The sequence below is a fragment of the Antechinus flavipes genome, chromosome 2, assembly GCF_016432865.1.
Source record: "Antechinus flavipes isolate AdamAnt ecotype Samford, QLD, Australia chromosome 2, AdamAnt_v2, whole genome shotgun sequence".
NCBI lineage: Eukaryota > Metazoa > Chordata > Mammalia > Dasyuromorphia > Dasyuridae > Antechinus > Antechinus flavipes.
Window position 1 is genome coordinate 36,060,934 of NC_067399.1, and position 25,924 is coordinate 36,086,857.

General features: G+C 44.0%; 2 gene segments (V, D, J or C); both read left to right on the top strand.

Annotated features, from left to right (window-relative positions):
• The first annotated feature begins 1,396 nt into the window (after window positions 1–1,396).
• LOC127546350 (immunoglobulin kappa variable 3-11-like) lies at window positions 1,397–20,766 on the top strand. The segment is given in 3 exon segments: window positions 1,397–1,505; window positions 1,824–2,201; window positions 20,657–20,766. Coding segments are annotated over 3 exon segments (537 nt in total).
• A 1,948-nt stretch (window positions 20,767–22,714) lies between these two features.
• LOC127547545 (immunoglobulin kappa variable 3-11-like) lies at window positions 22,715–23,631 on the top strand. The segment is given in 2 exon segments: window positions 22,715–22,825; window positions 23,144–23,631. Coding segments are annotated over 2 exon segments (525 nt in total).
• The last annotated feature ends 2,293 nt before the right edge of the window (window positions 23,632–25,924 follow it).

Genomic DNA, 25,924 nt, shown 5'->3' on the forward strand with positions numbered 1-25,924 from the left:
CTACATAAAATCCCTATATCCTATAGGTATAATTCCTATATGAATCCCCATGAATCGATGGGCACATCAGTGGTTTTAGTTACTGGCTCCTAGCTCCCACCGAAATTCTAGAGAAAAAGGGAGATAAAATTTTAATGTACTTTGCAACCTTTAAGATAGTCAATAGTAGCTAATAGTAATAAAAGAAAAGCTTATGATGTTGCATTTTGCCTTGAATTCTGAGGACCTGTGGTACAGAGACTATTTCTATTTTTCTATTACTTTCCCCAGTGTGTAGCATTTTGTTTTGTGTATAACGTAATAAGGCTCATTTTCCAGCTGCAATTTCTGAATGTAGAAAAAATCATAACATTTTATTTTCTTTTTCTTTTTTCTCTATTTCCTTTCCTACCATGATTATTGCTGAAACATGTTTAGCATTATTGCACACGTGTAATCTGAATCATGTTGCTGGACTTCTCAGTGAGTGGGGAAAAGAAGGAGAGGGAGAATTTGAAAGTTAGAATAGAAAAGCATTAGAAATTCTTTTTATCTGTAATTAGAAAAATGTTTTTTTAAACCCAAGTATAACATGAATGTTTTTTCCTGTGTTTGTTCACTATAGATTGAGTGGCGAGAGGAGAGCCTGGAGCCGGGGGATCAGACAGGGGCTGTTGCAGTCGCCCAGGGTAGAAGGGAATGACGCCCAGGCTTCTGGTCCCTGTTTCTGAGCTAGTTACGCTCCCATCAGAGCCTCCCCCTGAGCCCTCTTTGCCCAGAGCCTCATTTCTAGAAACTGTCAGAGCCTCCAGGGCGTGTCAGGATGGGAAATGGGGACAAGGACAGACCAAATGCTCTTCCCCACAGGCCTCAGACAAGGGCAGGATCCCCCAGTGACTGACAAAGCCCATTGACCAGGAGCCAGGCTCGAACAGGCTTTCCCCGGGGCCCAGGCCAGGATCTGTCCAGTCTGAGCCAGACCCCCTCCCTGCCCCCTGGAGTTCTCCCCTTCTCCAGCAGAGGGCGGCAGTGGGGCAGGTCCAGGAGCAGCATCAGGGAGGCACCTCCCAGGTCTCCAGGCTGGGAGCTCGGGCCCTCTCTGCCTCCTCCCCAGGGCTGGGAGCTCCCTCAGGGTTAAGAGGAATCTAATCCTGGGGGAGAGAGAGAAACTGCCTTCATTTGTCCAGAACCGGCTGCACCATCATCCTGAGGCACTAGATGTGACCTTGCCCTTGGTCCTGAGTCTCCCCCTGGGGACAGAGCAGAGGGGGCCCCTCCCCCAGAGCCAGGCTCAGCCAGGGGGACTCCCTGGGGCTCCCGGGGTGCCTGAGGGGAGGCTCCTCCCACACCTGGGGCTCTTTTGCATCTGGAGCCCCAAGGGAGCCGCAGGGAGCCCTGCCCAGGACATAAAAGCTTCCTCCCTCCTTCCTGCCCCTCAGGGCTCTGGCTGCTCTCTGCTCAGTCTCTGAAGGCCAGGATGAGCTCCCCATGGCAGCTGCTCTGGCTCCTGGTGCTCTGGGCTCAGGGTAAGGCCCAGGAGGGCAGGGAAGGGGTGGGAAGGTCCCAGGTTTTCAGGGATGTAAAAGTGATGGCTCCTTGATCCAATGGGGGAACACGCTGGGGCACAAGACGGGCAGATGGAGGCTGGCAAACATGACCACAGCCCTGATTGTAAACCTTGTGCGGTCTGTGGAAAAGGTGGTTTCTGTCTCATGTTGGCGCCCAATACAACCACTTGTCGGTCACTTGGGATTTCTGGGATCTCTGAAATATTGTCTCCTTGCTGTTCTGTAAATTGGACCTTCCCACATTTCTGTCTTCCTCTAATTCTGTTGCTTCCCCAGATTCCCAGGGAGCCATTGTGCTGACCCAGTCTCCAGCCTCCTTGTCCGGATCTCCAGGAGAGACAGTCACCATCAGCTGCAAGGCCAGTCAGAGTGTTACTATTTCTAGTACTAGTTACTTGCACTGGTACCAGCAGAAACCTGGCCAAGCCCCCAGGCTCCTCATCTCCTTTGCTAACAGCCTGGCATCCGGGGTACCTGCCCGGTTCAGTGGCAGTGGGTCTGGGACAGATTACACTCTCACCATCAGCAGCCTGGAGCTTGAGGACGCTGCACATTATTACTGTCAGCAGTCAAGGTATACTCCTCTCCCACAGTGCTTCAGGCCCGAACAAAAACCTCCCCAGTGCGTCCAGGGGACTGAGCTCAGAGCAGCAGGTGCCTCCTTGGGGTCCCCAGGGCAGAGCAGCCCCTGCTCTCTGGGCAGGCTCTCATCTCCCAGGGCTTCCCCTTTCTGGTCCCCCGGGTCCCCTCCTTTCGAACTTGTGATCACAAGCCCTGTCTGCACAGCCAAGGCAGAGGGGAGGCAGCACAAACCCAGGGGAAACAAGGGCAAATCCTAACAGGGAAATGCTGACATTTCAGGTCCCTTGGTATCTTTGAAGTGTCCTTTGTGGGGAGCCCAAGGGCCTGTTGAGGAGCTTGGCTCTAGATCTCTGTAGCAATGACAGAAACTTGTTGTTGTTCTTCACTAAGTCTGAGTCTCTGTGACCCCACTGGAGGTTTCCTGGCAGAGATACCACAGGGTTTTGCCATTTCTTCCTCCAGCTCACTCACAAATAAGGAAACTGATAGAAACAGGATTCAGTGACTTGTTCAGAGCCTCATGGCTACTAAGTGTCTAGGGTTAGATTTGAAGTTAGGAACACAATTCTTGGGGATTCCAGGCCCAGCGCTGCATCCTCTCACTGCCCCTGGGGCTGCCATGATACAGACCAGTCACCCCTAGTAGGAGCCTCATTATTTTCTGAATCTCCAGGACCAGGCCCTCACTGGCTCTCAGGCTCGTGGGTGTGAGTGGAGTGCATTTCCCATCAGGCCTTGGGCGAATTCCCAGGAGAGTAGGGGGCAGGCCCGGGACCCTCACTGCTGTCCCTGCTGGGGTCCCTGCCTGGATTCTCTGCCCCAAGGGTTCTCCTGGTAGTATGAAAGCCCAAGGCCCCATCCTTTGCCTTCAGGACCAAGGGCCCCCACATGGCTTCACTGCCCCCAGAGACTTTCTGGTCAGCCTTTGTCACTGGAAAGAAGAGGGGATCGGCTCAGCTCTGAGATGTAACCTCTCCTCAGAACGTTCCCAGACTCTTTCCTATAACCTCATGCTCCCAGTCCCAGGAGCGGGATTACAGGAAGTATAAATAACCACTAAATCCAGTTCCTTTCAATGAATGTTCTAATAAGTCAGAACTTTCTTACATGAAACAAAAGTGCTAGAATAAGCACAGTAATGGCCGTACAAAGGCAATTTTAGTTTTTAGGGAAACTGGGACACGGACAGTCAGGGAAGCAGCTCTCCTCTAAAAGCAGATGCTGGAGGTCAGAATTAGAGAATGCTGGGGATTCATACAGCCGTTTGTATTGTACATTCCAGGAATGGGCCCAAACCGGGTATAGGTCCGGAGTCAGGAGATGAAACACCATTTGTGGTAGAGAGTAAGACAGCTATTTAGTTTGGATTATTGAATACAGGCTGCATTGTGCAATTAATCTGGATAGAAATGAGGAGCTAGATGATAAAGGTTTTAAATGACAGAGTGGTTTGTATTTTATCCTAAATGTAAAAAGAGACAGAATTTCCTCCATGAAACTGTCAGTACACATTTATTACTCACCTTCCAGGTATCTGTCACTATTGAGGTGAGTTCTAAGTTCAGATCTGTTCGGGAAGGAAAAGTCCAGAGACCCTCAGTACTTGACCCTCAATTTCATCTGAAATATAGATACTTTCTGAGGGTAGGATGGGGGATTGCCCTGTTAAGCACTGTTCCAGTAAGATGAAGGTCTTTTCCAAATTACCTCCTAAGAAATAAGGAAGGAGGAAGATTTTATGAAGAAAGAATCAGGAAGCAGGAATCAGAACTCTAATGCTATTATGTCAAGAAGAGGCTGAAATGAATATTCGGGGCTGAGGTTCTTGCAGCCAAACTGGTTTGGGTCAGTTAAACATCTTCCTGGTCCCAGCATCCCATCACCAGAACCAGACAGCCCAAAGGCGGATACTGCTGAGCAGAGCAAAGAAGCTTCCATATCTAGAAATGTATTCACCAGAGGTTGTGTGTGTGTGTGAATGTCCCCTATATTCCCTGGGATTGACATCTCACACACAACACCCACAGCCAGGGAAGGGTAATCTTCCCTGACATTCTCTGTACCGTGTGTAGTTCTTCACAAAATGTATTCCCCTGACTTTTTGGTCATTCTTCCCACATTAAGAATCCTGTAGGGATTCTGTGATGATCCAGCCTCCAGCCTCCTCGTCTGTGGTCCCAGGACAGAGTCCCCATCTAAGGAAATGCCAGTTGTAACATTGGCAAGTGGAGAACCTCGTAGCAGCAGAGGTAGGACAGTCCCCAAACTCCTGATCAATGAAAGATCTTCTGTGCCTCCTGGGGTCCCAGCCCCGCTCAGTGGCAGTGGGTCTGGGACAGATTCCACTTTCCCTAATCAGTGCTAGAGGGGCAGAGCTTGCAGGCAATGACTGCTCTTGGTAGCTCTCCCAGAGAGCTGGGGCCCTGAACAAAACCTCAGCCTCTCAGTTCTGGGGAGGAGGTGCTTCTGCCCAGGTCACAGGCAGAAACAATCTCTTTGTGGGGAGGCTAAATCCTATTCTTCTACTAGGAGCCAGCTGTGTCACTTCTCTTGTGGGAGAGAGGGAAAAGTTAGGGGAATTGTAAAGCAAAGAGAAGTGGAGTGTTTTTGGTTTTACATTCAAATCTTAGATTAAAAACCTGCCAGGCATGCGATCAGTAAAGCTTGGTGGGTCAGAGCTTGAGTTTTTCCTTTCCTGAGCATTGTTATGCCTCAGTTTCCCCAAATTATTATGCCCTGGGTAAAATTATTATAGCCTCACTCTTTTTTCCTTGCCACTAGGCCTGGGGGAATTGAGGCCCTGAAATGCCATTGAGTCATAAAGCTCCAGGTGCCTTATCTCAATTCTTGCTGGGATAATTCACCCTCCTTTGGAGTATTGCCCCTCGCCTTGCTGCCTCCTGCCCTCTGCCTTTTTATCTTGACTCTCATCTTGTCAGGACTAAGTGAAGAAGAAATCTCTATATTATGAGTAAGGTCATTTCAAATCATTGTAAGGACGTGACTTTCCCCATGTGAACCTAATCTCATGCGAACCATGTGAACCCAATCTCTAGTAGACTGACTTTCCCCATATGAACTTAATTCCCATGCAAACCATGTGAACCTAATTAAGGTAGGATGTGACTCCCCCTGTGAGAACCTGACCGTTCCTTAACCCATAAGAACATGTGTTTTAGCTTCTTCTCTCATGAGAATTTGACCATTTTTTAACCTATAAGCTGGGAACATACCACATGTGTTTTAGCTCCAAATACACGATTCCAGGAATTCACCACTCCTTGGAACAGTTGCTGTTGATAACGACTGGCCCCTTTGTCAATGGAACACTTGACTATAACCATCTGGAGCCCTTGTCGGTACATCCCTGTCTTATATGAGGTCTTTATTTGGCTCAAAGCCTTCTTTGTCCTGATTCCTATAAAAAGCAGGTAAAGCATTCTCCATTTTGAAACCTCACCTACGGAGATGATGATCTGCCTAGGATTTTCCCGTTCGGGACTAAAAGGCTGAAAATACCGAGCCACTGCCCAGTAAATTAGAGTCGGAGCTCCCCCGATTGGTGATGTATTCTCTCTCTCTGCTATTTTAATCATAATTCTCATTATTCTTTGTATTTTATGTATTATTTGCTGTGTGAGTTGTTATTGTAAGCATTCTATTCTGTGTATTGTATAATTAAATTTTACTTTCACTTTGATTGAGTCCGAGAGCATCATTTATAGGAGCAGATTCGAACTTTTCCCTAAAATCCCATAATAAAATTGGCATCACGAACAGGATCCACTATATATAAATGCCTCTCTTTAAGAAAACTAATGAGACCCCCGCCCTGGCTGAGGTCCCGGGGTGGGAAGATGCCCTGTTTTCTTCCTTAGCAAAGATCTGGGTGCAAAATATGGGATCTTGTGAAGCCTGGGGCAGCCGAGTGAGAAATGGCAAGCTGCCCCAGTTAGCTGAATGTTTATCTAACATTCCCATAGAGAAAGGGAAAGAGATGAGTGGTATAGTAGAAGTGGTTGGGCTTTGTTAACGGCGTACCACAAGGTATGTCAGGAGCTAGATAAAAAAGGAAGATGAAAAAATTCAAATGGAAAAGGAGTTAGCAGAGCTAAAAGGCAGAATGTCCATGTTGCGATGATAGAAATTCATTCGAGGAGATCAGGCCTGGAATTATCAGCATGTCGCTGAAAAGGCTGCGGTGAGAGTAGCACAATATAAGTACAGGAATCACTGGGGCAAAGTGAATAAAAAGAAGGCTCATGCCCTGATTGCCTCGGCTAAATCTGATTGGGACCCTGATAAATGGGATGGAGATATTTGGGATGAAGATGATGAGTGATGGGAGGACGTGATTGAGGAAGATAGGCCCGATGTAAAAGAAGAAGTAAGACCTATAGTATGTAGGAAAGCTGAAAAGGAAGGGAAAAATCAACCTAAAATAACAGAAATCACTGAGGATTTTTCTCAAAGGGAGATAACTGATTTACTAAGCAGATTTTCTCAAAGGTCAGGAGGGTCCACTATCTCCTGGCTAGTAAGGTTAGCTGATGGAGGAGCGGGTGGTGTCTGGCTGGACCCTAAGGGTTGCTTAAAATTCATCAGTCTTACTTCTAATCCCTTTGTTCAGCAGGATATAAGGGATCACAGCCAATTAGGGTTAAGTGCTTGGGGAAGTAACACTTCCATATTAGAATTAGCTGCCCAAGGGTTGGGACTCAATATCCTGATTCTTCCGTGTGGCCTAATGCTCACCATCCTTAGTACACCCTAAAGGATGGAATTCAGAGATTGAAGGAAGAAGTGATGAAAACTGCTGTTCTTGTGGGAGATGCTGACACTTATACTGCTACTGGTGTGTTGGAAATGCATAGAGCTCCTATTATGCAATTTGCACTCCCCACTTACAAACATCTCATCTTAACCTTGTTGGTGGCATCTTTAGGGAAGTTGCTAGGGACAGTGATAGATAAGCTGTCTCAGCTAGGAGACCTCGGAGAATTCAGAGATGTGGGGATCCTAATATTTGGGAGGGGAATCGCCCTGGGGAAACAACAGCAATAATAGAATGTCCCGCAAGGAAATGTTCTCTACGCTCCTGAAAGCAAGAGTAAAAAGAGAAGAGATAGATGGGTTCACAACTGCTGATATGTATCAATTATATAACAAAATAGGCAATAAAGGCTAGATATCTGCTCTGAACGTTACCCCATCAGTGCCGCCCACTTCTACCTCTCTGTACCCCTCTTTAGACCATCTTAAGGGAGAATAGGGTGAAGGCCAAGCTCTGTGTGTCCACACCTTGCATACTGATTATAGGCCCCACATGTCTTTCATAATATACTGGAAAAGTGGCTCAACCACCAAGACTCATGCATTAGTGGACACAGGGGTGGAGGCCACCCTAATTTATGGGAATCCTACTAAATTCAGAAATGGAATACCAATAACTATCTCGGGGCTGGGAGGATACAAAGTAAGGACAAGTGTCGTGTATGAAAATTGGAACTTTCCCCAAAAGGGAATATAAGGTTGTAATCGTGCCCATTCCTGAATATATCATAGGGATTGATATATTAAAGGGAATGACCTTACATTTACCTGATGGACAATATCAATTTGCTATAAGGACTTTGCAAATAGCTGCAGTGGTTGGAAAATTGTCAATGCTTCCAGTCTGTTCCTGTTCCCTCAAAGATTGTTAGTCAAAAGCAATATAGGATACTAGGAGGGACAGAAGAGATTACTCAAACTATAAAGGAATATGTGCAAGCTGGGGTGTTAATTCCTACGACTACTGCTTGGAATAATCCAGTTTGACCCGTCAGAAAATCTGACGGGTCCTGGAAGATGACAGTGGATTATAGACAATTGAATAAAGTCACCCCTCCCTTATATGCAGCTGTCCCGGATACTATTACTTTAATAGAAGCTGTGCAGTCATATCCCGGTTCCTGGTGTGCAGTAATAGATCTAGCTAATGCACTTTTTACTATTCTTAGAGAACTTAAGCAGTGGGACTAATTTGCATTTACCTGGCAGGGTAGACAGTATACCTTTACCAGACTTCTCCAAGGGTATTTACATAGCCCCACTATTTGTCATCAGATAGTGGCTGAATACTTGGATGAACTTAATTGGTCTGATGTGGAATTAACCCATTATATTGATGATATTATGATACAAGCCACTACTGCTTAGATGCTGAACAACGACTGGTGCAGCTTATAGAACATATGAAAGGGAAAGGATGGGAAATTAATCCTGAAAAAAATACAGGACCTACCCAGAGTGAAAAGTTTTTAGGGATAATTTGGAATAAAGGCCACAGAGAAATATTACCAAAGGCCAGACCGAAAATATTGGACTTTTCTCCTCCCCGGGATAAGAAAGAAGCACAAAACTTTATAGGCTTATTTGGATTTTGGAGGAATCATATTCCCCATTTAGGCCAGATCTTGCAGCCTTTGTACAAGGTCACTAGAAAGAAATATGAATTTGAATGGGGGGACAAGAAGATACAGGCCTTTGAAGAAGCTAAAGCTGCTATCCAGGCTGCCTTAGATTTATGGCTTGTAAAGGAGGGACCTGTAGAATTACAGGTATCTATTTTAAATGGATATGCAGATTGGAGTTAATGGCAAAGACAGCAGGGGAAGAATGTTCCCCTAGGATTTTGGTCCCGGAAATTGCCCCCTGCAGGACAAAATTATACTCCTTTTGAACAAAAGTTATTAGCAGCATTTTGGGCATTGGTGGAAACTGAGTATTTAACTTTAAATCATGAAGTAATTTTAAGGCCAGCTATACCCATAATGAGCTGGATTTTGGGGACATCTGACTCCCACAAAATTGGACATGCTCAAGAATCTTCTATAATTAAATGGAAGTAGTATTTACAAAATAGAGTAAAAACTGGGTGGGAAGGAATGTCTGCTCTGCATGAGAAGCTTTTAGAACTTCCAAACCAGCAGGAATATGTGGAAACACCCAGAATATATGAGCAGTCCCCAGTATCTTGGAATCAAGATTATGATTCCTTAACCCAAGTTCAGCCAAGTCCATAGGCTCCAAAAGATATTGGAAAGCAATAGCATATAATCCAGTAAAAAATATTGTTCTAGAGGCTACAGAAGGCCAAAGTAGCCAGTGGGCTGATGGCTGCTTATCAAGCAATACAGAGTGAAAAAGGAAATCAGTGATTTGTTTACTGACTTATGGGCAGTGGCCAATGGGCTAGTGGTCTGGATGCCCATGTGGAAAGAACATGACTGGAAGATAAGAGATAAGGAGGTCTGGGGCAAGAAATTGTGGTTACCAATATGGGATTGGTGTCAGAATACTAATGTGTCTGTGTTTCATGTAGATGCTCATGTAAAGATGGATTCTGTGGAACGTGAGTATAACGCACGAGCAGATGAAGTATCCAAAATACAAGGAAAGGCACTGCAAGTGATTCCCACTAAGGATGATGACCTAATGTTGGGAAAATGGATCCACACCGCTGCGGGACATCTTGGCACACTTGCTTCTTGCAGGTGGGCATTAGATAGGGGAATCAATCTTCCTCTTCACTTATTTAAACAAATATCTCAGGAGTGTCCCCAGTGCCAGCTCTTTAGTCAGCGCCCTTTACCCAGGAGGGTGACTGGGGAACTGGCTCGGGGTACACTACCTGCTCAAATCTGGCAAATTGATTATATAGGCCCATTGCCTATGAATCAAGGGTGCCAATATGCCTGTACTTGTGCGCATACCTACTCTGGGATACTTTTTGCTTGTCCATATAAGAAAGCTATGCAAAGGAACACCTGTAAAACCTTAGACATTGTTTCATTATATTATGGCGCCCCATGCAAATCCTGAGTGATAATGGCACTCATTTTAAAGGAAAAGAAATTGAACTATATTGTAATTATAATAATATTGAATGGATTTATCATATTTCTTATTATCCTCAAGCAGCAGGACTTTTAGAAAGAATGAATGGATTATTGAAGGAAAAATGAAAGAAATTAAGTGATAATAATGATTTGAGAAAATGGAAAGAAAATGTATTTGAAGCTCTAAAACAACTAAATAATAGACCCCTAGCTGATGCAGAAGATACTCCTCTCTCCAGGATGATGACTCCTAATTTACAAATAAGAAAGATATCATCTCTTCCCACTATTCCATGGTGGATTCTAAATAAGAATGGTAGGCAACGTTGGTGAGCTTCATTAGGATCCGCAGGGTATGATTTATATGTAATTCATGATGTGAATATTTCTCCTCAAGGTCAACAATTAATGTCATACTGGTATTGATTTTAAATTATCCTCTGGATATTATGGACAATTATGGGCACGGACCTCAGGAATGTTGATGCATCCTCGCAAACATTCACCCAGGGACTGGTCTGCTGATTACCTGCCTGACTCTCCATACAACACTTTGATGCCTTTATATTGGGATAACAAAACTCAGAGGTTTCAAGATGGATTTATGTGTCCCAATACACCCCTGTGTCAAATAGGAACCTGGACTTTACCTGACGGATCTTCCTTTTGGGTGACTTCGAGACCTGTGTTTAGAATCTTTAGATCTAATCAAACCAATGGGACTATTACAGTTATACCTAAGGCTAACATAACACTATTATGTTGTTTTTCTTATCTCAATTTTATTCCTTTTCCTACACATAGAAATACTGTTGTATCTGTTATGATGTCATGTAATTTTACTGTTACTCAAAGTACATATTTCAATTATTCCTTCCCACCACATAATAATCAATATTTTATGTGTGAAAATGGATCTACAATTTATATTTCTAAAGAAAGGACTGGAAGACCATATTGGAATTTTATGAAAATGGTATGGGATAAAGACCCTGAAAAACATCCTCCATCCATTGTAAGAATTCCTAAAATTTGTACCAATACTTCCACTTCACAACACAAAATAGTATTCCACTATAATGTTACTTTTCCTCCCTTGTCCTTATGCAACAGAAGGAGAAGAGCTTGGTATGATACTTTGCTTGATGGGGCAGGAACTGGTTTGGATATAGTTAATTCCATAGATCTTGAGACCTTGGCCAGCAGACTGCGCAGTGCTGTATCTCAGCCTTAACTGTTAATGCACAATGGTTACCCACAACGATCCTACCACACCAAAATACTTTAAACTACCAAGGCCAATTTCTACATGTATTCGATGACAGTACATTAGCCCAATTTACACTCTGATAACAATGTTACCCAATTATTCAGTTGGACTAAATGTTCTCTCCAAAATATGTATACCTTGTTCCAAAAGGAGAATGCTCAACGTCTCCTACAAGAAGGAGACACACGTATATGAGATCAAATATTCCCCCAACATTAACATGTGGAGAAAGCTTAAACCTGGAATGCACAGCGCACCCCTCACTGGTACACGGGAACGATTGTATGTTACCAAGTGCATGATGGACTGTTATGTGTCAATTTCATGCTATTCCTTTTGTCCTCCATGATTATTTTGTAACCTCACATACAAAGTAACTACAGGTCGTAATAATGTAACTCACACCTGAGCTGACTGTGTACCGACCGATAAGGGCAGAATATGTGGGATGATGACCCGGCAGGTGCAGCCCTGCCCTCTCCCACATTCTTCTAATCTTTGTGATCTAACTCTATATCCTTTAAACAAATTTTCTGTGATATATGAAGTTTCTGCCCAACATATATGTCTTGTATCTAATAATGATACTCAGATTCCTCCTTATTCTGGCTGTTTAATTAATGTTTCCTTCTTACACTGGCAGGGTGATGATTTCTATTTTTCCCCTGACACTGATGTGATACAGAATGTGACGTGGGCACCCAAATTGTTACCTCTTCCCCATACCTCTTTGTCTTTGCAACCTTTGATTAATATTCTGAATCAATCTCATGTCCTGAAGCGACTATTACAGTCTCATCAGCGCGCCTTGAATGAACATCGAATTCAGACTCATATAGTGGCAGGACAGCTGTTCGAGGCCTCACATTTAGTTACTTCTGATACTAATCATCATTGGTATGATTTTTTATTTAAATCTAAAAGTGCTACCTCATATTTTAATAGTTTAGCTATTCCCATATTATTATTGTCAATCTTTTTTATTATCCTTATGTATATATAACTGTTATATGTATTCTAAAATGAAAAGTATTTATTCTAATTTCACCTCCCTAGTCATGGCCTCTTATGCTTCTCATGAACTTAAGGCCAAATGAATAAGAAATGCCTTCTTATTAGTAAGTTCATTTCAAACCATTTCAAGAACACGACTCCATGGGAACCTAGTCTTTCTTTAACCCTATGAGATCGGGAACATGCCACATGTGTTTGGCTTCACTTCCACAATCCCAGGAACTAGCCACTCCGTGGGACACAATGGATGTCAGGGAGGGTTGGGCCCCTCCCTAACATCTACATTAATCTAGTCATGTCTTGGAAGTCCATCTGGCATTTCCTTCTCCTATACCTAACTTTCTACATGTAAGCAAGTTGGCTCTGTGCCGACTTTGTTTTCAAGCACTATAAATTCAGGGCAGTTTTAATTGTAGTTGGAATCTCAGCCATGGAGATAATCTTTCTGCCTGGGATCTCTCCCCGTTCAGGACTCAAAGGCTATTTATTTGGGGTTCCCTAGCCTGCTACAACTTAAGAACTGCAACTTAGAGACAGTGTTCCTCCGGACTATTCTAATCATAGTTCTCCTTTTTCTTTGTCTTTTATGTATTATTTACTGTATTGGTTGTTATTGTAGGCAATCTATTCCGTGTATTGTATAATTAAATTTTACTTTCTTTTTAACTGAGTCAGAAAGTGTCATTTATAGGAGCAAATCCGAACCTTTCCTTAATTAACATAACAGACCCTTAGGACTCCATCATTTGAAACATAGATACTTTCTGAATCTGGGGTAGGGAGACTGCCCTTTTAATGTTTGTTTCAATAAAATGGAGATCTTTTCTAAATTGTCTCCCAAGGAAGAAGAAATGAGAAAGATTGAAGGAGGAAGCAAGAAGCAGAACTCTAATGGTCCCATCCCAAGAAGAGGCTGAAATGAACATCTGGGACTGAGGCTCTTGCAGCCAAGCTGGTTTTCATCAGGTGAACACCTGTTTCCTGGTCCCAGCATCTCATCTCCTAGAACTAGACAGTCCAAAAGCTGATACTGCTTAGCAGAGCAAAGAAGCTTCCTTGCCTAGAAATGTATTCGATAGAAGTTGTGTGTATGTGTGTGATTGTCTACTGTATTGGCTGGGATTGACATCTCACACACAACACCCACAGTCAGGGAAGGGTAATCTTACCTGACATTCTCTGTACTGTATGTAGTTCTTCACAAAATTTATTCCACTGTCTTTTTTGTCATGTTTCCCACATCAAGAATACTGTGCGGGTCATGCGATTGATCCAGCCTCCCTGTCTGTGGTCCCAGGACACAGAATCCCCATCAGTGGCAATGGCAGTTGTAACATTGGCAAGTTACCTGGTACCAGCAGGAACTAGGACAGTCACTGATCAGTGAAATCTTTTATGTGCATTCTGGAGGTTTTGCTCACCTCAGTGACGGTGGGCACATCCTCCACAACTAATAAACCCACTCATTTTATGGCGACCTTACACAATTTGGCAAATGGTTTCATATGGCTGATCATATATTATTATATATCATATCTGCTCAAGAAGATGTTCACAATAAACTTGTTAGGGTAACAACTGAGGAGATTTTAGAAGTCTAATTCTCAATCACTTTTTCCTTTTCTCCAAGTAAAAATTATTTTTTTTTCTTTATCAATTGAGATGCCACACTTGGATGCTTCATTATTTAACATACCAAAAAGGATCTATAAAAACTGAATTGCTATTTTCAGAGCAATTTTACAGTATCCCATTTCAAAAGGATTCAATTTTCCAATGACACCATTTCCTCCTCCTCTCAGTAGTGTTCCTTATATAATGCTTTCCCAGAAATTATAATGTAAGAAAATATAGGAGCACAATAATGACATTCATAATATCTAGAATTCAAAATGTGAAATACTCTATTGAGTATGATCTTAAGTGAAGTAGACTGGAATGGATTAGACAGTAGGAAGGGGGATATTTTCTAAAGGTGATGACTTTTAATAGAGGTGATTTGTTCCACTGGCTGGGGCTCTCTAACAAAATTAGTTCCTTTGTGTATTTCTTCATCATTTTGGGTAAAGTGAATGTGCTTTTTCTTGATCACTGTGTTCCATGACCTCTGACTACAGGAGAATCCTTGGAAAACTCTTGATGTGTAAAAAAGTGGGTTCTGATAATAGAGATTTAGTTCTGGATGAGCTATTCATTTTCCAAGTACTGAACTCTCACCTCTGTCATTTACTAAATTTGTTGTCTTAGAGAGGTAGATTAAACTGTGATTTTTTTAGTTGTTTCATCTGCAAAAATCTGATCAAGTGATGGTGACTCAGTATCCTTTTAAATGGAGTAACTCTGCCTCCTTCATTTGTTCATCAAGCTACTTTCCGCCTCTCTCTGCAAAGAGAGGCTTTTTTTGGCGAGGGCAAGATAGCAATCTCCGGGTAGAAGGCAGGCCATAAAACTTGTGGAACTTCATGGTATTACATATCATTATTTACCCTTAGAAAGGACAATATTCCCATATATTTCTGCTTTGGTATGGAGCCCATGGAGCCCAAATTATCACCCCTAGCCTCTCATGTAATTATAATTCTGGTGAAAGTGAAATTTCTTTGTTTTTTTTAACTTAAAGAAATCATATAACCAGAGGGTCTCTCCTGTTTCTGTGTCCTCTGTCTCTCCCTTTCTGTCTCTGTCTCTCTCTGTATCTCTCCCTCCAAACCTGAAGCAGTAGCAGAGCTAGAAAGCTGAGTAGGTCTGTGTCATTGGGGAAAACTGTGCCATTGGCCATAGGGGAAAAGAAATATTCCTGAGACTGATTGTGTAGTTCAACCCTCTATGGTAAGATATCCCTGGGAGGAGCTGTTGTAAGTCTCCGAGTTTTAGAGACAAGAGAGCTCTGTAACTGGAAGCCTAGAACCTCCCCCACCGTGGGACCAATTCACATGCCCTTCCCTGCTGCAAGGAGTCCTGGGTTCTGCCTTTGAAAGCATCAGCCCTGGACAGCACAGAGCATGAACATGTGCTGCCGGCTCAGCTCCTTTGTCTCCTCTGGCTCCCAAGGAAGGAAGTCAGCTCATGCAGAGGGATCATGGGATCATTCTTGTGATTTCATTCTCCCTGCAGAGCATATTTGCCAGATTAGGAAATATTCATGTTTAGGAGAATGTTCTTTCTTTCTTTTCTTTTCTTTTCTTCTTCTTCTTCTTCTTTTTTTTTTTTTTTTTTTTGCTGAGGCAATTGGGATTAAGTAACTTGCCCAAGTTTACACAGCTAAGAGGTGTTAAGTGTCTGAGACTAGATTTGAACTCAGGTCCTCCTGTCCTGATGCTCTCTCCACTGTGCCACCTAGATGCCCCCAGGAGAATGTTCTTTATTTGCAGCCCCTTATATGACTTCAACTGCTTTTACTTGAGAGTCATTAAAGTTTGGCTAACTTTTGTTTTTTTCTTTTTCTGTGTAGATGCCAAAGGAGTCCTGGTGCTGACCCAGGCTGTGGCCCCCTGCCTGTGTCTCCAGGAGACAAAGTCACCTCTCAGCTGTGGTCCAGTGAGGGCTTGAATAACTCTTTATTGTGAAAGAATAAGTTTCTTACATTCCTAAGGCTTTTGGCCTCGTCTGGGGTCGCGGCTCACCTGACTGGCAGTGGGTCTGGGACAGACTTTTCTCTCCCCACGAGCAGCCTAAAGCCTGAGCATGCTGGGGATGCTTATTTTCTGTAGGATGATAGAAGGGTCCCACTGCATTACAGTCTTAAACCAAACCTTCCCAGGACAGCTCAGGTGCATCAGTCTGGGCCAATAGCTGCTTTGTCCAAAGTCAGCAAGACGGAAAACTCCTTCCTCTTTGTTCGTACAGGCCTTAGCTGGGCTCAGCCCACTATGTCTCCTGTCATACTTTCTCATTTCAGCCCAGCCAGCCTGACATTTCTAGCTTTACACAACAGAAAATTGGATGGATTGGATTTGTCTCTAAAGCTCAGACTTACAGCAGCTGCTCCCAAGTTTATTTTATCATAGAAGGTTGAACTACACAGACTTCTCTCCTTAGACTCATGTTCATATGTCCTTGGACATGTGATCCAGGATGTTTAGGGAGAAAACATCTAGTAGAGTAACCATTTCTGATCCGCTAGAAGTGATTTATGCTACGAGGGAAGAACTCCTTTTGTTCATTCTTCTTTCAAGGGCACTAATGTAGGAAAGGCCTTTTTCCAGTTTTAGAGCAAACAAGGTCAGATTAAAACAAAACAAAACAAAACAAAACAAAACAAAACAAAAAAAAAAAAAACTTGGGCACATCCCACACAACACTCTCTGGAGGTATTTTCCTTGTCATCTGAAGAATTCTAAATTTGAAGCGGCATCATGTAGGCCCTAGTGGGTGTTTTGTTAGTGTCTGGACTAGGAAACAAACCACACTGGAGGATCTGCCTTTTAATGGGAACGTGTAAGTGTGTATTTCTCACCCCCAGAATAAGCAAATAAGACATGACAATGATGGGACGTCCATTATGGGTTCATTGTTTCTCTGATGGGATGACATGATTTCTTGTGCAGAAGGGTTAGCTTACGCATGGAGCCCCAGTGACCTAATACTGTGCTTGAGAATCAGGAATATGGAGACATTCCCTTTTGTGCCACCAGGAATCTCAGCCACTCCTTTGTACTGGAAAGAAGAAGGAACAGGTTCATGTACCAAAGTCTTTTGACTGTTTTTTCACTTCATGAAGAAAGAACACCTGGGTTAGGGGACAGTGTCAAATTAGAGCCCTGTCACATACTGAACGAAGGTCTCTGGGGTCCTGAGAGAACTTTGGCTTCTGCATTCTACCAGGACAGGTGAGAGGAAGTTTGTTCTTTGGCATTACTGCACAGAACTGGAGAAGAACTTCCCCCAAAAGAACTTAGGCTTGAACACAGAAACATGAATCACAGGATTGAACACAGAAAATTCTGTCATACTTGTTTTCTCCCTATCTCCCCACATCAATTCTCCCTGGACCCTGCCTTGTCTCTGTATCTGAGGTTTACCATAATCTGTAGGAACCTTATCATAACCTTTCAGGTACAAGTTTAGAATGGCTTGAACACAGTAACTAATACAACCACTAGGTTCTGTTGGTTGCTCAGGGAAGACTCGGACCTCTGTGTGAGAGCTGCTCAGTATATTTCTCAGGACTCCTTTCCATTTTTGGTGTCCCATCTGCCCCCCCAACTCTCACCCACACGTGGCTCCACGAAGCTGTAGCATGTTCAGCACTCTCCACTGTGTTGACAAACCACTCAGTCCAACTGATTAATATGAAATCCACTGCTCACTTAGGAGGATGTTTGTTTGAATAATTAAAGACTGCCTTGGAAGAATAGGTCTTCTTATTGGTGGTTCAGGCAGGTGCTGTGGAGAGCTTAGGGCTTGGTTAGACTAGAAAAATGCTGATCCAAACCACTGACAGTCAACTTAACCTTTTTTTTTTTTTTTTTTTTTTTTTGTGATTCAGTCTGATGACTTCTGAAGAGAGAGAGACTGATAACTTTGAGCAACCTAGCTTCATTTGAATTACCCCTTTAGCTGAAAGGTATGACCCACACAATTTTTCCTTTACTCTCTAATGTTTCATTATTTTATTATTGACATGGCCATTGACACTAGGAAACAGTAGTTCTCCCTTTCTTCCCAAACCTTTCATACATGGAGTCATTTCTTATATAAATTGTTGAAGTTTTGAATGCTGTGGATAAAATCATTCCGCGCCACTGTGCTTTTCAGAGATACAGAACTAGATGATGAAGCTGACACCTGCATTTCCAGTCCTAGCTCATTGTCTGGGAAACTCTGAAGGAAAAAGCATTAGAAATAGAAAGAGGAATTAGTCTGCGTACTGAAGTGAAAGTCTGCAGAGCCACTGTGGTCACTTCATTGCCGTGTCTGTGCCATCTGGAGAGTCTACCAGAACCCCGCCAGAAAATGGAACGCCTTCCTTCTGAATTGTCTTAGGAAGATTCTGAGGATCATCTGAGAAGATAGAGTAATGAGCTCCTTTCTTGGGCCGAACTGGCAACACTCTCACTGAATTGCAGAGGACACAACCCAATGGGTGGGCCATGTTGTTTGAATGACAAAAATACACTTGTTTAAACACTATTTTAGGGAAAACTCATACAAGACAAGTGCTTAAATTGAGATCTGAAGAAAAAATATAAGGACATTCACAAAGTATCTTTTTAGAAATTTGTTATCAATGATGACACATGGGAGACACTGGTCCCAGACGTCTCAGCAGAGTATACCTGGAAAAAAGAAAATGCTGTAATTCATGACAGACACAGAATTTCAGTAGCTCAATGGAAACGTGAGATATAAAAATTTAGAGACATCTCTCTTCTAAATGTTGATATCGACCATTTGTGCCTTATTTGTTATAGAGCCTTCTGAGATCATATTGGTCTGATCATCCCTGCAGGATATAGTGCATGTTGTACATCCCACCATATAGATGTCATTTTTGTTCCTTTCCATTACAAAGGGCAATCAAAAATTTCATCCAAGAGAATGACAACAATGAGATAACATAGCAAATTTGTGGGTTGAAGTCAAAGTAGTTATTAGGGAAATTGTATATGTCTAGATGCCTACTTGCATTAAATAGAGATAGAGAAGACCAATGAATTGGGCTTGCACTAAAAAAGCTAGAAAAAGAACAAATTCAAACCCTCCAATTAAACACCAAGTTGAAAATTGCGAAAATAATAGGGGATTTTAATAAAGCTGAAAGTAAGAAAACTATTGAATTAATAAACACAACTAAGAGTTGGCTTTATGAAAAAAAATCAATAAAATAGATGGAGCTTTAGTTAATTTGATTAGAAAAAGAAAAGAAGAAAATCAAATTATTAGTCTCAAAAATGAAAAGGGAGAACTCTCCACCAATGAAGAAGGAATGAGAGCAATTGTTAAGAGTTCAAAATGTTGGAGTTTGTTCTCAGAGGACAGCCGGTTTAGAGGCTTAGAGCCCTTCGGATGTCTCCAAATCCAAAGGTTCTGTCCTTCAGCCTCTGCCTCTGCCTTCTTCTGCCTCCAACAGAGATGGAAGATCTCTCTTATCTCCTTCTGGGGAGCCCAGCACCAACTTGCCGCGGAGAGAGGGCTTCTGGCGTAGCTCCACTGAAATCCCAAAAGTGTTCTCTGCAGCAGAGTCGTTTCTCTCGAGTCTAGCGCGATCAGCCAGCCAAGAGGAAAATATATATTCTGGAATGGCTGTCTCGCCTTATATGTGAACCTTCTGAGAGAATGGGATTATGGGTTTTCTCCCATAGTGCTCTCTGGCCCAAAGAGCTTTAAGGTGTGGACTTTGAGTAAAGGTGGGAACACAAGCCTTGTCTTGATTAGTTCTACTTAGTACCTTGTTTCAGGTTCTGGCCAAAACAACTTCTTGTAAGATTAGATCAACTCTAATTACTTAGCAGTTAGTAAGGATTCCAACAAGCAATAATGAAAAGTTATTTTTGCCCAACTATATGCCAATTGATCTGATAATCTATGTAAAATGGAGGAATAATTATAAAATAGAAATTGTCCATATTAAGAGAGAAGGAAATGAATTACTTAAATAGTCCCACATTAGAAAAAGAAATTGAACAAGCTATTGATCCCCTCCCTGAGAAAAAAATCTCTAGGAGCAGATGAATTTATATGTTAATTCTACCAAACATTTAAAGAGAAATTAACTCCAATATTATGCAAACTATGTGAAAAAAAGGCAAAAAGGAGTTGTACCAAATTTCTCCTATGACACAGATGGTCTTAATACCAAGAGCTAAATCCCCCATCCAGGCTTGTGTAAGATGCTGGAAAACCATGGGAGGCTACAGCCATGTCTCTGTATATCGAGAGAAAACCTGGAACCTTCATGCTCCGCGCTGCCAATTGTGAGAATGAAGTCTCATATATTTCACCATTTTGAGGCTAGACCAGTGTCTGCTGGGACAGTGTAAGAGGTCTTTATGCTCCTTCTCCATTACACTTTGGATGACTTTGATGGTGATTTTTTTTCCTGTCTGTCTGTCTTCCTGTTTCTCTCCATCTGTCTGCCTGTCTCTCTGTCTCTATCTGTGTCTGTCTCTGTTCTAATCTTTCTTTCTCTCTCTGTCTGTGTGTCTGTCTACTGGAGATTTGGACAACCAGGCTGGAGACTGGGTCATCACAGGAACTCCTTGGAAATCTAGGAAGTCAACACAATTAGAAAGACAGACATATATGCAATTTCTAAGCACTATGAATAAACAAGAACATTGTGGAAGTCACTGAATTCCCAAAAAGTAGCATTCACTATATTTGCTGTAATGAAGGGACTTGACTCCTTTTCCCCACAGACTTTGAAGTGTTTATATTCCAGCTCATGACTGTGCACACCGAGATCTGCCAGCTTGCGCCGGGCCCGAGGTTTTTTACCTTCTGGATGAAGGAAATTGTACGAACTTGATCCTCAAACCAGATTCTCTTATAAACCCTGTTGTTTCTTATCCTGGGAAGTGAGCACTTGTATAATCTAGCAATATGTAGTGGAGAGATCATCCTGCCCCTTGAAGTTCAGTAGAAAAAGTGTCTTGAGCCCTGAGTAAGACAGCTGGAAGGGTGAGTCTTTTACATCTTAATGCAGCTTCTGAAAGGTCCCTTGGCCCCCAAGGTGTAAAGGACAGATGGGATTTTAAATGTAGTTTAAGTCAAATGAATAATATGTACTTTTCTCTGATTTATTAACATGTGAGTGGTAAAGACAGCTCTCTAGGACTACATGCTATAGGGAAGATGCTGAGCTGCATGGATGCAAGTTTGTCATGGGGGCCTAATCACAGCAAACCAGATCTAGCGAAATCAATATCAATATTAGTTGATATATTGATAGATAATTGGTGGTGCAATGAATGGAGTCTGGACCTGGATTCAGGAAAAGTTTCAACAATGCCTCAGACATTTACTAGCTGTGAAGCCCTCACCATATCACTTACTTTGATTGTCTCAGTTTTTTCATCTATAAAATGGGTATAATTCCTTTATGAATCTCCATGAATCTATGGTGACATTAGTGGTATTAGTTAATAGCTACTAGATCCCATCAAAGTTATAAAGAAAAAGAAAAATTATAAAGATAAAATTTTACTGTGCTTTACAAATTTTGAGACAGCCAATAAAGGCTTACTGTATTATAATGATAATGGAAAAGATTATTATTTTGCATTTCCCCTTGAGTTATGAGGATCTATGGCACACACACATGTTTCTGTTTTTCCATTTCTTTTCCCAGCACTTAACATATAATTTTGTGAATAACTAAAGAAGCCTTTTTATTCAGCTGCGATTTCTGAATGTAGATAAAATCATAACATGTTACTTTCTTTTTCTTTTTTATCTGTTTCCTTTCCCACCATGATTATTGCTGAAACATGTTTAGCATTATTGCACACATATAACCTGAATCATGTTGCTGGACTTCTCAGTGAGTGGGGAGAAGAGGGAGAGGGAGAATTTGAAATTCAAACTAGAAAAGCATTAAAAATTATTTTAATTTTTTATTAGAAAAAATGTTTTTTTAAATTCAAGTATAACAGGAATGTTTTTTCCTGTGTTTGTTCACTATAGATTGAGTGGAGAGAGGAGAGCCTGGAGGCGGGGGATCAGACAGGGGCTGTTGCAGTCGCCCAGGGTAGAAGTGAATGGCGGCCCAGGCTTCTGGTCTCTGTTTCTGAGCTAGTTACGCTCCCATCAGAGGCTCCCCCTGAGCCCTCTTTGCCCAGAGCCTCATTTCTAGAAACCTTCAGAGCCTCCAGGGCGTGTCAGGATGGGAAATGGGGACAAGGACAGACCTAATGCTCTTCCCCACAGGCCTCAGACAAGGGCAGGATCCCCCAGGGACTGACAAAGCCCATTGACCAGGAGCCAGGCTCGAACAGGCTTTTCCCGGGGTCCCAGGCCAGGATCTGTCCAGTCTGAGCCAGACCCCCTCCCTGCCCCCGGGAGTTCTCCCCTTCTCCAGCAGAGGGCGGCAGTGGGGCAGGCCCAGGAGCAGCATCAGGGAGGCACCTCCCAGGTCTCCAGGCTGGGAGCTCGGGCCCTCTCTGCCTCCTCCCCAGGGCTGGGAGCTCCCTCAGGGTTAAGGGGAATCTAGTCCTGGGGGAGGGAGAGAAACTGCCTTCATTTGTCCAGAACCGGCTGCACCATCATCCTGAGGCACTAGACATGACCTTGCCCTTGGTCCTGAGTCTCCCCCTGGGGACAGAGCAGAGGGGGCCCCTCCCCCAGAGCCAGGCTCAGCCAGGGGGACTCCCTGGGGCTCCCGGGGTCCCTGAGGGGAGGCTCCTCCCACACCTGGGGCTCTTTTGCATCTGGAGCCCAAGGGAGCCTCAGGGAGCCCTGCCCAGGACATAAAAGCTTCCTCCCTCCTTCCTGCCCCTCAGGGCTCTGGCTGCTCTCTGCTCAGTCTCTGAAGGCCAGGATGAGCTCCCCATGGCAGCTGCTCTGGCTCCTGGTGCTCTGGGCTCAGGGTAAGGCCCAGGAGGGCAGGGAAGGGGTGGGAAGGTCCCAGGTTTTCAGGGATGTAAAAGTGAGGGCTCCTTGGTACAATGGGGGAACACGCTGGGGCACAAGACGGGCAGATGGAGGCTGGCAAACATGACCAAAGCCCTGCTTGTAAACCTTGTGCGGTCTGTGGAAAAGGTGGTTTCTGTCTCATGTTGGCACCCAATACAACTCCTTGTTGGTCATTTGAGATTTCTGGGGTCTCCACAAACTTATCTCCTTCATGTTCTTTAAATAGGACATTCCCACATTTCTGTCTTCCTCTAATTCTGTTGCTTCCCCAGATTCCCAAGGAGCCATTGTGCTGACCCAGTCTCCCGCCTCCTTGTCCGCATCTCCAGGAGAGACAGTCACCATCAGCTGCAAGGCCAGTGAGAGTGTTAGTAGCTACTTGCACTGGTACCAGCAGAAACCTGGCCAAGCCCCCAGGCTCCTCATCTACTGGGCTAACAGCCTGGCATCCGGGGTCCCTGCCCGGTTCAGTGGCCGTGGGTCTGGGACAGATTACACCCTCACCATCAGCAGCCTGGAGCCTGAGGACGCTGCACATTATTACTGTCAGCAGAGTTATAACAGGCCTCTCACAGTGCTTCAGGCCCGAACAAAAACCTCCCCAGTGCATCCAGGGGACTCAGCTCAGAGCAGCAGGTGCCTCCTCGGGGTCCCCAGGGCAGAGCAGCCCCTGCTCTCTGGGCAGGCTCTCACCTCCCAGGGCTTCCCCTTTCTGGTCCCCCCGGGTCCCCTCCTTTCTAACTTGTGATCACAAGCCCTGTCTGCACAGCCAAGGCAGAGGGAAAGCAGCACAAACCCAGGTCAAACAAGGGCAAAAACCTAACAATGAAATGCTGACATTTCAGGTGTAATTTGCATCAAGAGAAGATGTTTCTCTCCTTGGGAGCCCAAGTTCCCATTGAGGAGGCTTTCCTCTAGGTCTCTGTAGCAATGACAGAAACTCGCTGCTGTTCTTCAGTCATGTCTCAGTCTCGTGACTCACTGGGAGTTTTCCTGGCAGAAATATTGAAAGCAGGTTGTGTCCCTTTAAGAAACTGTATTTCCTATTGATCTGTGATCCCTTTCAGAATTTCAGCCATTCCTGGGGAAGCGATATCGTCCCCAGTCACTTTATCTTTCCAGGATGCAGGGCCTTAGATGCCATTAGAAATCCTGCCAAAAAGCCCCACTTTGAAGTGCTGTTAATTCTAACAGGAAATCCGGGCTGTCCCAGCCCCCACTAAGACCCAACATAACAGCTTCCTTCAATGAAGGTCTTTGCAGATGGATCTCAGCAGCTCGTTTGCTGCCAGGACTTTCTGTCCATTGAGAACTGCCTTCTCTCAGTGCAAAACTCCATTTCCCATAGATCTGCACTGCAGAAGTCAGTCTCTGGGGAACTGATTTCTGTCCAACAATAAACTTTCATTTTGCAACTAATATTCGGGAACCAGTGAATTCTTTCCCTCCTAAAACCCGCGGCCGAGTTAAAGGGGATTCTCAGCAGCTCTTACAGCCACTAACCTCTAGGCCACCAGGAACCTAGAGCACCCAAAGTGTATCCCAGGGATGCTGCTCCCTCAGGCAGAGCTGACTGGGAGCAGGGGAGCCTGGAGCTCCTGCAGCTGGAGAAGTTGGCCACCAAGGAGGAGGGCCGGCCCAGCCGGGTCAGGCTTTTCTCTGTAGACTCTGAAGGAATTGTAGGCTCTCTGCAGAGCTGAGACAAAACATCCAATTCTTTCTGCGAATTGCTTCATGCTCTGATATTTTCTTACTGCTACACTGGGAAAATACAAAAGAGCCTCTCTTACTGCTGTTCCTTGTTCAATTCTCTTTATAAATTCTCATTAGAAACGAACACTTGGCAAAATTCCGCATTGAGGATGTCTTTAGTGAAAGGAATCCAAATTGCTGCCTCAAAACTGATTTACTCGGTGCCTTGAGTAGCTTCGTACATTCTCTATTGGGAAAACTCACAAAGTGAGTCCGACTTGAGATTTCAGTGGATTTCCCTAGAACTGTGTGTGTGTGTGAGTATGTGTGTATGAATGTGTGTGTGTGTGTATGTGTGTGTGTGTGTGTGAGTGTGTGAGTGTATGTGATTGTGTGTGTGTGTGAGAGAGAGAGTGTGTGTGAGAGAGAGAGAGAGAGTGTGTGTGTGTGTGTGTGTGTGTGTGTGTGAAGAATCAGAGTATTAAGGAGAGAATTCTTCTATGGGGGAGCAGGCTTCCATGAGCCTGAGCCTGTGGCCAGAGCTGAGCATGGTCCCTCCTTTTGGAGAGCGGTAAAACCCACCAGGATTCTGGGCTCTGGCAGCAGAATTTAGGTATAAATGACAAAACATATTAAATAAAAGCCCTACATTCTATTTCCTTAGCTATGGATTCAAAGGCCATGATAGAAAACCTCCCGCCCTCGGGGAAGTTCACATTTATTTGGGGAAAAGGCAGCGGGTGTTTGGAGGATAATTCTTAGAGAGGAAGAAGACACAGATGGGGAGGAGTGAGGGGGAGGAGCAGAGGCCTCAGCAGTGGGAGGAGCCTGAGCTGAGCTTCAGAGGAGGCAGAGGATCCTGCCCGGAGGGTGGGGAGGAGAGCCTGCCTGGGGCTCGGAGGGAGTCCCCTGGTAAAGACCTGGCGGTCAGGGATGGCTGGCTGTGTGCAGGGGAGGGAGCAGGCTGGCTTTGCTGGAGCAGAGAGGCCCCGGAGCTGGGGAACATGGCCTGAGCCCGGGGAGTGCTGGGGGAGCCGCCTTGTGGAGAAGAATCAGGGTCGGGGGAGGATTGTGTGATTTATCCCAGACACAAAAATAAATCTGGGGGATGTTTGTGCAAGAGAGTAATGGGGTCAGAATTAGAGAATATCCCTCTGGGACTTGTGTGGAAGAAGGAAGGCTGATCTGGTCCCTCAGGAACAAAGTTTTTCTGGTACTTTTGTTCTTCTTATCAAGAAATAAATGCTGTGGGTTCTGTCAGACACCGGGAGAGGGTGAGATTCTGTACTTTCTTCAAGTCCTTCTGATTCTGAAATTTCTTTGTTTCCTATGATTAGAGAGGTTTAGTCCCGTGATCACAA